This window comes from Anabrus simplex, chromosome 1 (assembly GCF_040414725.1).
Source record: "Anabrus simplex isolate iqAnaSimp1 chromosome 1, ASM4041472v1, whole genome shotgun sequence".
Classification (NCBI taxonomy): domain Eukaryota; kingdom Metazoa; phylum Arthropoda; class Insecta; order Orthoptera; family Tettigoniidae; genus Anabrus; species Anabrus simplex.
The window spans coordinates 910,137,038-910,153,383 of NC_090265.1; the positions used below are offsets into that span (position 1 = coordinate 910,137,038).

Here is a 16,346-nt window from a genome sequence, read left to right on the forward strand (position 1 = left end):
GAGGAGCTAAATCCACCCATATCTCCTAAATCTGTGATCACCAGGAGTTCATATTTTATCCAGCAGATATGCTAGCGGAGTGGATTAATTTGATGTAAATTTTAACTTCCAATTCGGAGTGCAAGTACCGATATTAAAAATCCACCCCCTCCCTCAGGGGTATGACGTCAACAAATCCGCGGGAAAAAGGCTTCATCAATATATACGGGGCGAGGACGGTCGCCAGCCACTTGTCTTGAATCGTTGGAGCTGAATTGACGGTCGCCAGCACACTTGTCTTGAATCGTTGGAGCTGAATTGACGCTCGCCAGCCACTTGTCTTGAATCGTTGGAGCTGAATTGACGGTCGCCAGCACACGTGAATTGAATATCGGGAGCTGAACTGTTGGTCGCCGGTAACCTAGAATTCTACGGACGTACAGTCATTTAATGGCGCGAGCATCCGCCAGTGTTTGTAAAGTGTGATCGCGCTCAAGCAACATGTTAAATCTGGAAATAGTTAACGTAGGATAGTGTTTTTTTTATTTATGGATAATCAGTGACGTAAAGTAATTATCCTGCAAGAGAGTAGTATAAAATATATCACCATAAGTACGTACATAATAGACTGTGTGACGAACAGTACTTTAAGGAAGTAGTAGCCTGTACTTAGCTATACCGAACCGATGTAATGAACACGTCAAGAATGCCGTATAAATCGGGCGTATCGCGACGGGCGAAATAGTTGACACCTCGTCGTACGTGTCCAGGTCCATTGTGCGGTAGGTGGACGAAGATTAAATAGTGTAAATATATTAAATTCTTGGGTCTAGGATAGAAATTTGTTGTATCCAAATTAAAGTATACAGTGTTAACGTAGTAAATGGTGAAGGTTTGTGGTAATCAAGATATGAGTGTAAAATAATAATGTGCCAGGAAATCTTTTGTGAAACTACGCCATCAAGGATGGAGGAGTAAAACGCAGAGAGGGGCTGGATGAAGCCTCTCGTCTGCAAAGCTGCAATGGAATACCGATAACTAAGATGAGTACTAAACTGTAAAATATATTTGGGAAATGTTATCGTGATGGGAAAAATGGGAATAATTTGATTATACTTGGTTACCTTCTGTAACAAGATGGGTCGCTTAACGACCCCATCCTAAATTTGTAGCACGGACAGTAGTAAATCATAATAATGTAAATAATCGGGTCTTTTATGTATTCAGTTTGTTGGAGATGTAAATTTGTATATATAGTGTAGTACGTTAAGTCATGCATGCATTCATATTTTCTTTGTAGTCGATAATTTTCTTTACCTTTGATTTTGATTATGCTAGTTAAATAAGACCCGATATGTGCTTTTATGTTTTGTCATTTTAACGAGCCATTTAATGACATGGAAGGAAAATCCAGCTTCGCCATACCAAGTGTGTTTTGTTGAAATTAATATGGTCATATTTTCAAAGTGAAGTTGTTAAATTTGTGAGATGCGATTAATATAATATTTCCAAGTAAATCATATCTGGAGTGTTTAGTGCCAGAATAAATTGAATTTGTAAAAGGGGTTATGCGTTAAACATATTAAGAGTGGACTACCGTATTACAGGCGAAAATATTATTTTTTTTAAATAATAATAATAATAAATAAATAATATAACTACTTTTTTTGTGAAGATATTTTTTTTAAAATATGATTTGGAGATAATAATAATTTATGTGATCAAGTGTTGAGTTTATTGGGAATCATTTAATGACGGGAGGTCGTTTTAATTTGGAATTAAAGTGCGTGATAACTTAATTTGATCGATTAATAATATTGAAATGTAGATCGGTGTTAATAATCCGTACATGTTAATGAACGTGTGGTTTAAATTACGGTCCAATTTTTTTTTACGTATAAATGTCGCGTTTTGAAGTTGCGATTCATTAGCCGGAACATGTAGTGCTAATATTACGAGACCATGATTGTCAAATTTTGGTAAATATAATTTCAAGATGTTACGATTATTTGTGGAGAATGAACTAAGGCATAGATCCAAATGAGATAGAAAATGTGAAAGAATTTGCAGTCAGATAATAAAAGGTCGTACGATGTCCGAAATGAATAAATAAGTCAGTTGATAATTCTGTGAGGAATAAATAAATGAATCGAGGAATATTGAGATAGAGAGAAAAATAAATTCCGTACGAGAGACACTTAGGATATTGATATGAGTGTAAAATGTACGGGCAGTGTCACAGAGAAATACTGAGTTACGCAGCGGGTAGAATTCGAACCCGTGACAGCATGTACGAAATAAATAGACTGCACAGTTATTCGTTGAGATACAACGGATCTAAGGATAAGGAGAGTTCAGATTCCACATGAATGGTCGTATATTGTATTCATTGTAATGACGAGTGAGGACAATCATGAGGTCGTGATAATAATAATAATAAATATTGCAGATAAAGGATTGGACCGCCTTAATTAAATGAGCGTTGATAACGATGTTAAACGGGAATCTAATTGAGAATATGCAACCGATAATAATAACAATGTAAGGACGATGTTAAATCACCGCGGTCGGATTAATAATAATTGTCATAATAATAACTGTAATGATGTCGTTGGTTGATCAGTGAAATGTTTGTAATTGCGACCGATATCTTAATATATGTTTTGGCGTAAGTGACCGGTTCATTAATGATAATAACCTTTTAAGTGACGTGAATAATAATAATATCTTGGGTCACCTATTCAATAATAATAATAATAACCACGAGAGGGATATAATAATAATAATAATAACAGTAATAACCATTGGTGTTTGCATCCCGCATAATAATGATGATATTAATCAACGTGACAGTGCCAGGAACCGTTGAGGAATAATAATAATAATAATAATAATAATTTCGAGGATGATAATTTTGTGGATTAAATTATTTGGTGACAACGTCCCTCTATTCGTATGTTGAACAATGAGAATGATAATATTAGAGTCTTTTGGTATCTTTTTATTGTACGGTTTCCGTATGGGACGATGTGACAGTCATACTTGCGTGTTTGTTTACTTCGCTCGCGATGCGAGGGGGGGGCCATGGCCACGGTATTTCCCACCGCTTCTCGTTATCTCATCTGTGTCAGTAGTCTACTGAGGCTAACTGGAAACAATTCAGATCACATGTAAATAAAAGGTAAATGCTAATTCATTGGTATGGCATCAGCTGGATATCGTAAGATAGGAACTGTCCGTGGAATCCAGTTTTCGCACTTCACGAGAAACATTACCCAGTCCGAGTACCGGTCTCGGAAAAATGTATATAGCCGGAGTACATCATCTTAGTTAAATCGGGAAGCCGACCGTAACATGGGTTATGCTCGGGCTCCCGATAGAAGGAAGCTATATCTTTGAGTGACGGTTCGATTCAAATGGAATCGATCCGTAAAATTATACCTCCAAAATGTCATTTTATTTCAGAAGCAACGCAGCAAGATATTGATACCACTTGCGGTATGGCAAGTGATTTATATATGTAACATGTGTGTAAATTCAAATATTGTTGCCACGTGTATCAAAGTTTTATACGTCAAATGGCGTAATAAACCGCTCCTTCTGGCAAATTATTTCAAAGGAAACCACTCTCATAATCTCTTTATTGTAGTTAGATGATGCCCTTTTTAAAGTAACAGTCACTTCCTAGTCCTATCATGGAGTCCTTAAATTCAAGTTACAATCGAGCCTTCCCCATTTTAATTTTAAGTTGCTCCGTTCATCCCCGTGTTCTATTAGGCCGTTATATTTATATTTGATGATTTAAATAATGAACCGACACCCCTGAGATAAATGCTAGTCTGGGACTCGGGAGGTGGACGGGTGCAATACCAAGATATCACTCGAGTATCTCTTTTGAGTTTATTTATGACGTCGATTACCTTACTACAAGATAAATAATGAGAACAATAAGGAGTTTCCTGGCGTGGTTGAAAAATCAGTATTGAAATGAGGGAAAAATAAATCATCAAATACATTGTATGTAAGTATACAAACAATTTTGGGAATAAAATTGGACAACAGTTAGAATTAGTTAAATCAATCATTAGTGCAACTGCTCCTCGTAGGTAAACAATTCAGTGTGAACCGACAGCTTAGTGTAGTTGCTTTGGTGCGAGGTTATATTATGACTCAGTCATTTGACACAGAGTGCTTAAATGGTAAAGATTTGCGACGATAGACGTACTGATAAGTTAAAGTATACACCATGGCGTCTATTCAGACCGGTAACACTTCGTGGGACGCTAAGTACATATCACTCCATGGCTAAATGGTTAGCGTGCTGGCCTTTGGTCTAGAGAGTCCCGAGTTCGATTCCTGGCCAGGACGGGGATTTTAAAATTCATTGGTTAATTCTAATGGCTCGAAGACTGAGTGTGTGTGCCGTCTTGATCATTAGATTTAACCATGGGTAGGGCTCCATCTTCATAGTACGGTGTCAACTCGAAAGATCTCCTTGGAGGCTACACGCCATTATTATTATTATTATTATTATTATTATTATTATTATTATTATTATTATTACCAGAATAAGAGCAAGCTAACATTTTATTAACATATTCATTGAAAACATATATTTAATCATTTTAATCATGTAATTAGATTACAAAATGAAATCAGATATTCTCCATGCGTTTCGCTAGTTTAGTTACCTCATTTCTACAGCTTAAGCTTTTGAGATGATTAAAATTTCACAGAATGCAAACATATGCAAGAAATATGTGGTTTGGGAAATTGATTCTCGCTATTCATTTTCCAACATTACCCTCTCTATTCTGTCTATTTTCATTCTTTCTGCCTTCCTTCATTTCTCTCTTTTCCTTATGTCGCGTTGTAACAAAATAAAACAGAATGTAGACGAGAGTGTTTTATAGCTGGATACCCTTCCTGACTCTAAACCTTTGTGGCGGGATGTATTCACTATTGCGTGTTTCTGTGGTGGTTCGTAGTGTGGTGTTTTGTGTGAATATAAAGAGGAATGTGTTCGGACAAACACATACACTATTCCCCAAGCCAAAGAAATTAGCCATACGCGGTTAAAATCTCCGGTCCGACCGTGAATCGAACCCGGGGCTCTGAAAACCGAAGATCAGTACGCTGATCATTCAGTCGAGGATTCAGACCAAAAAAGAATAAAATATGCGTTGTAATGTTTTTGTAGCAGCACAGTAATACACTAACGTAAGGAATCCACGCCTACTTTGCAAATTCTGTTTTTGTTCTCTGCTGTTCATTTCAGTATAAGTAGCCATTACACACAGCAGAATTCCTGACATTCGAGAAGCTATCCTTTTCGTCAGTTGCTGGAGACAATTCAGCTCGAAGCATCGCTGGACAAAGACGAAATCCGGTGTTTCCTGCGCTTTGTGGGACTTCATTATTCAAATCTTGAATATTTATTCCTAAGAAACTCGGAAATGGTCTTAAAGCATCGTTCATACACAAGATTGGACACTGTCTAGGGTGTCACCTGTATGCGTAGTTCTTTTCGTCCACTTGATGACTTCGCGTCCTATTGCAGACAATTTACAGGTTATGCCATTTTTCCTGACCACCCACAATAAGTCCTTATCGGAGCTCCGAATGAAGAAGTGTTTCATCGAAACGTGTGTAACTGGAAAGAGGAAATAATACCCCAAATGAAACATTATAAAACTTATTTATTAATGAGATATGACTAATAACATAAGTTATTTTAAATAGCACTGTGTATTTATTGATCAAAATTTCAGTGAAGCTCGTCAAGACCTATTCACAAATGTATCGCAATGCGTAAATTTCATAACATGAACATACGACACAGAAAAGGTGGGATCTCTACTACCCCTTTGTAGTACTATCGAAATGGGTACTACGAGGGGTAGGGCATTCACATTGGATGTTCAAAGTGGTGACTATTGGCAACAATACACAAGTTCAGTAGCTGGATAAACAACAGTACTGATTTCTTCAGTGTTGCATGCTGAAGAGCATTTCAAGCATGCACACTACGTTCCTGCATGTGCTCTGGTGTTGTTAGATTATCTCGATAGATAGCACCTTTGATATATCCCAAAAGAAAGAGCTCAGGGGTTTAAAGTCAGGCGACCGAGAAGGTCACTTAACTGGTCCTCCACGACCAATCCCTACCGGAATATTTTCTGTCCATTGATGTGCGTACACGGCATTATGTGCTGAGTATCCGACGTTCCCATACCACATCATCATTCTGCTCCAAAAAACCTAGAAGAATTGTTTGTATCAAGGTGGCACTCCCTGTCGTTTCCGTTACCATTCACGAAATAAGGTCCTATTGCCTTACTGTCAAGCATCCCATACCCGATTTTAACTCTCATTGACGCTGGTGGTCCACTTGTCGACGCCATCGTAGGTTTTCGACGGCTCACTAATGCATGTTCTTCGTATTTACTTGGCTTGTGTTTGAGGACAAAGATTCATCGGTAAAAGTAATAACCGAAAAGAATGTGGGGTTAGCACTAATTTTATGCTGACCGCCTGTGGGTGGGGACGCAGACGAAGAATACACCTACGGTATCTCCTGCCTGTCGTAAGAGGCGACTAAAAGTGGCGACCAAGGGATGATTATATTAGAACCATGGAACTCCTTGTGATTAGTACCACTACGCGGGGAACACCATGGGTGGCTTTTACTTGCGCGTAGTACCACTATGTTGGGTACCAAATAGGTTTGTGATTAGTAGCAAACGAGAGCGTGACGGCTTTTACAGTACCTGTGATTAGTAGCACTATATGGGCAACACCATGGGATGAGGGAACCCATGGTTCTAGCTTGCCTATGATTAGTACCCACTATATGAGGAACACCACGGGATAGTACGAATCCCTGTGGTTAGTACCCTTAGGTGATGAACACCATAGGTTTACGTTGCCTGTAAATGGCGCCGCAATGTGCGAAACAGCGTAGGTCTGTAATAAATGTGCGAATTTCATTACCTGTGAGTAGTACCATAATGTGTGGAATACCGCGAGTCTACGCTACTCTTGATTAGTACTGCAACATGACAAATACCATGGTTCTACTTTTCTAGCGATAAGTACCATTATGAGGTTCAGATGACTTGGATTTTGGACTCCTTTCGACTACAAGCATCATCCATTCAGTATCGTGCTATACAGTAGAAGCAATCCCTTGGTCAGTAATACCATTGTTTTACGCCAGCTTCTGTGTGTGTGAGGCACTGTAGGTCGGTTCCACTGATCATTTTAACTTCATATCCATCCATCCATTCATTCTTCGTCCTCACGTTTTGTATTGTGGTCAGTGGAGGATTTTGCTTTTTTTTTGATTTGTCATTTCATTTCGTCTCATTTCGTACCATTAGGGGCTGATGACTTAGATGTTAGTCCTCTTTAAACAACAAGCATCAATCATCAATCAATCAATTTCATTGACAGAACTCGACATGATTCTGGAAATCATTCCCTTACAATTCTTGGTGTAGGTGTACTTGATAGGAATGGGAGGTACGACGCTTAAGAACCAGATGTGCACTCAATTTCGGAATGCCAATTTCGGCTTCCAGTTGGCGTGTGCCGACGCGTGGATTAAATGCTACAGCAGCTTCATCTGTGCGAGCTCTACGTCGATTGCGTTGCTATGGTTCAGAATAGTCAATTTCGCAAAGCTTCACAACGAGGGTAGAGTTGCTCTGCTCGTAGCTGAGAGCTTGCATTCGAAGATGGTGGGTTGGAATCTCGCCGTCTGCAGCCCTGAAGATGATTTTCCGTGGTTTCCCTTTTCCCACCACATAAAAGCGACGGCCGCTACCTTTTCATTCCTAGCCCTTTCCCAGTCTTGTGTCACCGAAAACCCCCTTCGTGTTAGTGCAACGTTATATCACTAGAAAATAAAAGTTGCTCCACATGACAAGCATTACGCCTGTCTTCAACGGAATGATAGACGAGTGAGTAAACCAACCTACTCATACTGGTAATAATTGAAATGTGTCTGTGGTTAATTCTCAGTACAATTCACATGTACAACACTCTATTGTAAAATAGCACGAACACATTCATCTGTTAGCTTACATTCTCCATGGATGACCAGCGTCTCTATTTTCTCTTAGTTGAAGTATATTTCCATTACAACTTTTTTATACAATTGGCTAAATTGAGATAAGTCTTATGGCGAAGATGGGGTAGGAATGGCAAGGAAGTGTCCGTGGCCCTAATTAAGATACAGGTCCAGCATTGTGAAAATAGGAAACGGAAAGCCATCTTAGCTCGGTACGGCAACTCTTACCTTGCAGTGTAATACACTGTCTACGACTGCACACAGATGACTGAGTAGTCGTCACGTCATGAGTTTTCCTTTCTCTTCTCCAAGCTTAACCTCCGTGGAAATTGGTATGCAACTCTGGGTACCTGCAATGTTTACATCGCCTCTACACCATATGCAGAGCGTCAGCGTTATTCTGTACCATTCAGCCGCATCGTGTCGCAAGGTATCAAATAATGGATCGTCATTACCCATTCTGAGTCCCAATTTATGTGACTGTTTCTAACGATCTGCTTATAGGATGGTATACGCATGCACAGAAATGGTGATCCGATATAAACAAAGCATGCCCACCACTTCTTGGCTTAACGCGATTCTGTAGGTAAACAGCCCGCTACAAGACTTTCTTGTGATTTAAAATGGCACAGTGGCGGATGTACTGCAACACACACATTGTGCCTTCAGAACTGCCCGTTTACTCCCTCATCCCCTCTTTTTCGGTACTGGACTGGCCTTCAATATTACCCCTTTATTTCCCCCCCTCCTGTTCAGTACTGGAGTGGGGCAGTGTTGACTGTTTATGTCGGGACACCATTTCTGTGCATGCATGTACATTGTGATACATTTCTGAATACGTCTTGACGAGCTTCTTTGAACTTTTGACCAACAAACACATAGTACAATTTAAGGAAAAGATATTAGTTCTCATATACCTCACGAATAAATAATTCTTTAAGGTAGATTCCCCAGGAGTATTATTTCCCCGTTCCATTTCTATAATTTTGTATTCACTGTTGCATGTTTCTGTGGTATTTTGTATGCAAAGGAAGATATACATCAAGACGAACACGAACACCCAGCCCCCGATCTAGAGAAATTAACCAGGCGCAGTTGAAATCCCCGGTGGCCGGGGGTCGAACCCATGGCCATCTGAACCGAAGGTCATAAAGCTAACCATTCAGAATAATAATAATAATAATAATAATAATAATAATAATAATAATAATAATAATAATAATAATAACATTTTAATCACATACCTTCCCTCCTACCTGTCTTAAATTTCTGGCAGTACCGGGAATCGAAGCCGAGCCTCCGAGGACGGCACCTCATAGCACTAACCGGTACTCTACGGAGGCATACAATAAAAATAATAATAGACATCTGCATTACTTGCACTTATAGAGGTTGCCAAATTGTTGTATATTTGCTATTAGACATTTTAAACAATGTAAAAAAATACTATTTTTCAAGTGACGTCATAGTGAATCTTGTTTCTAAATTTTGGAGAATTATCTGACATACATTAACGCACCTTTTGTCATGATTGATATTCTCTATGGTTGTTGCCCTCTGTGAACTGTGCGTGTTATTGCAGGGCAGGTGAAACCCATTATGACAGTAAGCTGTCTGGTAATGACGGACAGGTATGTTACTGCGGGAGACACCGAGGTTGGAATGTGTACGTCAAAGCCGGCCAGTGACGTAGAAACCCTCCCGATCAATGTTACCCGGACTACGAGCTACATGCTGTGAATGATCTTCGGCTGGGTCTCCGAGCGCTGTTTGGAACTGAACCCCTCCCTCGTCTCCCCAGCACTCTTTCTACCTATCTATCGGTTCACAACTCAAATTAATTTTCGTTGTATAAATAAACGCCTTGAAAGTAAATACAACTCGTGGGTTTAATTCCATCCAGTTTTACCTACCACATCCCTCCCTATTTTATAACGATTATACTTGTTAGTAACATTGAATTTTTCCCAGGAATTCACCACCAGAATTTCAGAATGATTAATCACCATTATGTACAAGTACTTCCTAATAATTTTGCTCGACACCTGTTGATAAACTTCCTCTGTGGACCAGTGATAGTGTCGGCTGCCCTTCTTGTTTGTCACAATGTTCACATATAAGGAATACTTTCATATGACCTATCGAAGAGATGTAAACTGTTTACAGATTTTACACCCATATTTTTGTTTGGAACTGAAAAGATAGATTCAGAAAGGAATTTGTATTTTTTATATTCTCAGAATTTAAAAAAATCCTCAGCCTGTATCCAGTTATTCGCCCGGGTCAGGAATGGAATGAATAAAACTTCATCTAGCGGTGGGGATATGAACAGTGCCGGCTGCCGAAGCCTGTCGCAATCCTCTGGGGAAATAATTAATGACTGACTGATGAAATGATATTGGGGAGTGTCGCTGGAGTGAAACATGACAACCGAGCTCGATAGCTGCAGTCGCTTAAGTGCGGCCAGTATCCAGTATTCGGGAGATAGTAGGTTCGAACCCCACTGTCGGCAGCCCTGAAAATGGTTTTCCGTGGTTTCCCATTTTCACACCAGGCAAATGCTGGGGCTGTACCTTAATTAAGGCCACGGCCGCTTCCTTCCCACTCCTAGCCATTTCCTGTCCCATCGTCGCCGAAAGATCTATCTGTGTCGGTGCGACGTAAAACAACTAGAAACATGACAGGAAAACCCGAGTTCCCGGCGAAAAACCTGTCCCGCCTCTTAAAAAGTCTTGTTTGGTTTAGTCGACCTGGGATAGCATCAACCTTTACACCTTCTTGCTAGTTGCTTTACATCGCACCGACACAGATAGGTCTTATGACGACGATGGGACAGGAAAGGGCTAGGAGTGGGAAGGAAGCGGCCGTGGCCTTAATTAAGGTACAGCCCCAGCATTTGCCTGGTGTGAAAATGGGAAACCACGGAAAACCATTTTCAGGGCTGCCGGCAGTGGGATTCGAACCTACTATCTCCCAAATACTGGATACTGGCCGCACTTAAGCAACTGCAGCTATCGAGCTCGGTACTTTACACCTAAAGATGCCCAGCACGTATCTCACATGCACTGACCGGGATTTGAACCACGGAACCAGCGTGAGAGGCCGGTGTGCTGCCGCCTGAGCAACAGAGGCTCATATGATTTTCGCAGAATATTGACCTAAAATATCTTACCAGAACATCATTTCATCGTATAAATGGCAACAACGTAAAGGAAATGTGTAAGTTTCAAACCGAGTGAGATGGCTGTGCGGTTAGGGTCGCGTAGCTGTGAACTTGCATTAGCTAGATTGTGGGTCCGAATCCCACCGTCTGCAGCTTCGAAAGTGGTTTCCCGTGGTTTTCGATTTTCACACCAGGCAAATACATGCATGTTTACTTAAACTCTACTGAATATTTACATATATGTAAACAATTTTAAATTTACAAATTTATACCCCAAACACTGTACTGTTATTGGAATAATGATTATCTTGATTTATGCTATACATATTAGAGTAAGAAGATCCAGTTATTTATACCCCTCACTCATACCCCTGTATACACTCTCATTCACAACCACTCTCACACCCACACGCATACACATTCGCCCACATTCAACTGTACTTGCACCCATCATTCTTGAAGTTCTAATTTATGCAAGTTATATACATCAAATGTGGGTTTCTATTTACATATTTATTGACGCTCAGGTAGTCTTAATTAAATTAAAATTCCAGCATACTGTAGTTGAGGTCATATTATTATCACCTATTGACAGCTGTACGATATACGTAAAGTGAGAACTAAATTGTGTCAGCTTCAATACTGCTGAAAGCTCGACTGATAGGCTAGGCTACACACTGAAATATCACAAAAACATTTACAATCCTCGTCAAAACGTACCAAAGTACAGTATCATATCATAATGTGTAATAGTAATTCTCAGAGAGTGGTGAGACAGAATTTCAGTATGTCAGATAATTACTGTTGGAAATATTGGAAATTGGTATCGGCCCTACACCTAACCCTTGGGTTTTAATAGTAACGTGAGACGATTAGAATAATTAACCCTGGATAATTAAAGTGAGAAATAAATAACATGTGTTAGAGATGTAAAATCAGTATTTTCCTTATCGTCCCCCTCTTGACAGTGCAATCTCCGCCCAGTGTTCACGTCGCTAACAGCATGTCGGAAACGTATTTAGAATATTATATAAATGAACTGTTAGTTTTTAAGCTTCCATTCATAATTTTGTCGAGACTTCTAGAGCTTATTGTTCAAGAAATGCATTATTTTACAAACAAAATTTATTACCGTATTCAAACAAGAATCTGGCAGAAGCTATTTAAATTTAGTATACATAATTTGTTTCCTGTTACACTATATTACCTGAAATTACATTATATTTTCGCGCCTTATGTTTTATACTGTTACAGAGAATGATTAAGATAAAGTGAAGCTTTTGGCGCTTTTGTTCAAACATTCGCGAGATTACTTCTCCAATATTGAAAATGAAAACCTACAACCAGTTTTCCAGTCAATAATCGGGTCAGGAATTGGATGAATGAAGCCCCAAACTTGGTGGCGAGGATATGAATTCTGCCGGCTGCCGAGGCGTGTCGCACTACTCTGGGGCAATGGTTAATGACCGACAGATGAAGTGAAATGATAGTGAAGAGTGTTTCTGGAATGAAAGATGACAGGGAAAACCGGAGTACCTGGAGAAAAACTGTGCCGCCTCCGCTTTGTCCAGAACAAATCTCACATGGAGTGACCGGGATTTGAACCACGGTATCCTGCGGTGAGAGGCCGACGCGCTGCCGCCTGAGCCACGGAGGCTCTTACTTCTCCAATATTGTGTTGCCTTATTTAAAATGGCATAAACAACAAATTAAATGTAGATTTATAGATAAACTTAACAGTTATTGCATGTCTCTTACTTAAAATGTAATTCCTTGCTGCTTATTGTTGGCATAATAATTGACAATCCCATCCTAATTTCAAATTTAAAAATTGCTCCATGGAATTATTTGAATTTTTCAAGTTTTCAATCAACGAAATTACAGGCAATGCAAACATTGCTATTGGCGACTGATATGAATGATAGTAAGAACGTTCAACAGTAATTTTGTCTGCAAAAGAATATTTCTTGAAATGTTCTTATTGTGTTTCCTGTATGTCTGTAAAGCCACTGAAAACTATCTAGTAAATGCTGTGTCAGTTCGCATACCGTTAGCGACGTAATCTAACTCAGGTGGTAAGGGCGTGCTAGGTTCATCCGGAAGAACTTGAGTTCGATTCCCCGTCATGAAATCGAAATCTTTACAAACGAATCTTCCAGATCCGGAGCGGCATATGACCTGGGATTCACTCAGCTACGCTGAAAATGTGTACTGCATTCATTCCTGGGAGCAAAAGCGATCGGAATAGAGCTAACCACTTTGACCGAACTAATCTGATATAATCGATACAGTAATTAGAGCGTTGGTATTATGCTGTACTATAGGGTTAACCAGTAGTTTCTTAGTGTTTTATTTTATTAGCGATATAAATAAGTCAATAATAATGAAAGAAAAAAGGAATATAATGATGTGTCGGCAATGAGCGAACATCCATGCTCTCGGAGATATGCTACGCTTCTGTAGGAATTGTTGCATAAGTAGCGGGGATACCGTCGATCTTAGAGATAATAGTTGTGCGTTGTGACCTTGTGAACGTTCGTTTAACTGGCTGCCCAGTACTTACGAAACTGATCATGATCACGCCATTTTTAAGTGTCTTACATTCTAGTATCATTTTACGAATATTGGTATAAACCTGATAGATATTTTGGAAATAAGTTTTCAACAAAATTATCCGTCGACCATTTCAATTCATTGTACATCCGGGTTGCTGGAGCTGTTTACTGTCAGTAGTTGAAATAATGACGACCGTTAACAAGTATCGGAAAAAAATTGATATCGTTAATGTATCCTACAGATGTATTTGAATTATAGTAAACAAATGGTCTCGTCAGTAAAGGAGTTTGTATTTTTGACCTGTAACGTCTTCCATTAATGTCCACATTTATTGCCAGTAAAGGATTTATTTATGGAAACTCTGATGTTAGTTTTTACGTCAGAAATGTCATTGATAATGTTGTACTGACATCTGAACAGCTGGTCTCTCAGAATGGAAATTTCAAAATTCACGGGAATAAAATGTGTGTACAGTAATCATCTCATAGTAGCGTGCTGGTTAGCAATTATCATTCGTAATTTCTTCCCGTTATTCTCTACTCTTAAGCAGGCGCGGATCTGGACACACTACTAGTAGCAGAGAGAAAGACCACGGCTTTAATCAATACAACTTAACATTAATATTTTTGGCCTTGAAGGTCTTCTTGTGACGCTCTGGCAATTACGGAATGGGTATATTTTAATTCACTTGTGTATCTTGTATTCTGACCCGTAGCAAAAGAATCGAGAAGTTAGGAGATTTAATCTTTTCACTCCCAAGTTCTTTTCAGCCTTACGTATGTCCCGTACCAGATTTGTCTGGATGTTTCGACAATGGCTGAATGTGCTAAAACTACCTTGTATTTACACAGCCACTGAACAGTCATGGAACGACGACAACATTAGCAAGAGGTTCCTCTTGGCTCCTTCACCAGAACTTAACAATGGCGTGAGAAATGTCGACTGCTTTATACATTGGAACTTACCTCAACGATACTCACTAAAGTCAAACTCGTCATAATTCCCAAACATGTCTAAAATATAATCTTCCTTCATGTTTTCCTTACACTGCTGTCATCCCATCCTGGAAGACGGCTGTCAGAGAAAAACACAAGGTATATAACTATCATCAAAATACGGTAGGATGATTTATGAATCGTCTATCGTCTGAACAGAGCAAGTGATGAACAACAAAACTGCAGTGTCAGGCTGAACATGGATGTGGAGAAGAGCGCACTGTTTGAAATTCGAGTTAACTCGGGCATGGGACAGCGGGAGACATGTTTACATCCGAGTTAGCTCGGGCATGGGACAGCGGGAGACATGTTGACATCCGAGTTAGCTCGGGCATGGGACAGCGGGAGACATGTTGACATCCGAGTTAGCTCGGGCATGGGACAGCGGGAGACATGTTGACATCCGAGTTAACTCGGGCATGGGACAGCGGGAGACATGTTTACATCAGAGTTAGCTCGGGCATGGGACAGCGGGAGACATGTTGACATCCGAGTTAGCTCGGGCATGGGACGGAAAAGGTTAAGGGCGGTCTGGTTAATAATCCCTCTACATCCACGTCTGGTATTATGTTCTATACCATTGTGCTCTGGATCTAAGAATACCTTGCTTCTAATATGAGTATATCTCCTTGTAATTTTTCCCGGGGTTATTTTGTCCTTGACGGAATGATATACATGTTTGTATTTCACTAGTGTAGCACATAACACCGAGTGAGAATCGAGTAATAATGAATGCATTATTGTACAAGACAATAATTATGGTGTTTTATTAGAGGATGAGTGAATAAAAGAAGTACTGTATTACGAATTACATTCTACTCACTAAGAATTCCATACACAGTGCACTCTGTTGAGAAACTTAACACATGGAGTTCCATAGCGGAAGTGCAAGATGGCGCTTAAGATAATTTGTAACGGATAAAATGCACTTCCTTCCTGTCGATATGAATCTGTTTGTACTGTAAAATCTGTGCCTATACTCGTATTTTCATAACTAATATCAGGATGTAATTAAAAGACGCGAGTTTATGTTCATTGAGATTAATATATATAGGTTAGAGCATGTGTTTTTCTGTAGACGAAGAGCTGTTTTGTACATTTCTTTTAGTTCGGTGCAAGTCCAGGCTGTATTATGTTGTGCTTTCTGCTGATGTTGTTCTTGATGTTGCTGTGTTTGCAGATTCAAGGAGAGTGAGCCAGTGCTGGAACGCTCGTATGTATTTCACTTCTTTTCTTCTGTCTCTCTGACATCTGTCTTGAGCCAAACTTTCTAACACCCTGAAAGTTGTTTTCTTGGAATAATGTTCTTGTAATCTGTATTGGAGTCTCATAAAATCACTTAAAATAATGTAAGTTCTTTTTTCCTCAAATTATAAAGGAAAGTAGAAAGAGAAGGATTTCCCTGACATCAATATCATACACCATTAAATTTAAATCCTTCGTTACCGTTTCAGTTGAATAATTAGTGTTACAATAATGTAATTGTGGCGGCAACTTACTGTCATTAAAGTACCGAGAAGTTAATAATAATAATAATAATAATAATAATAAATATAATAATAATAATAATAATAATAAT

The 16,346-nt window shown here is 39.3% G+C and overlaps 1 protein-coding gene across 2 annotated transcripts in view; it reads left to right on the forward strand.

The window, feature by feature from the left end:
- Positions 1-16,346, forward strand: part of dnc (phosphodiesterase dunce) — a 900,811-nt gene that overhangs the window by 257,320 nt on the left and 627,145 nt on the right. The window contains exon 3 of one of the 2 annotated variants that reach the window (XM_067136623.2): positions 15,948-15,980. The exons of the other annotated variant lie outside the window; for it this stretch is intronic. Coding sequence (XP_066992724.1) covers positions 15,948-15,980 — 33 coding nt within the window. The remainder of the gene's footprint in view (positions 1-15,947; positions 15,981-16,346) is intronic. 2 annotated transcript variants of the gene reach the window in all.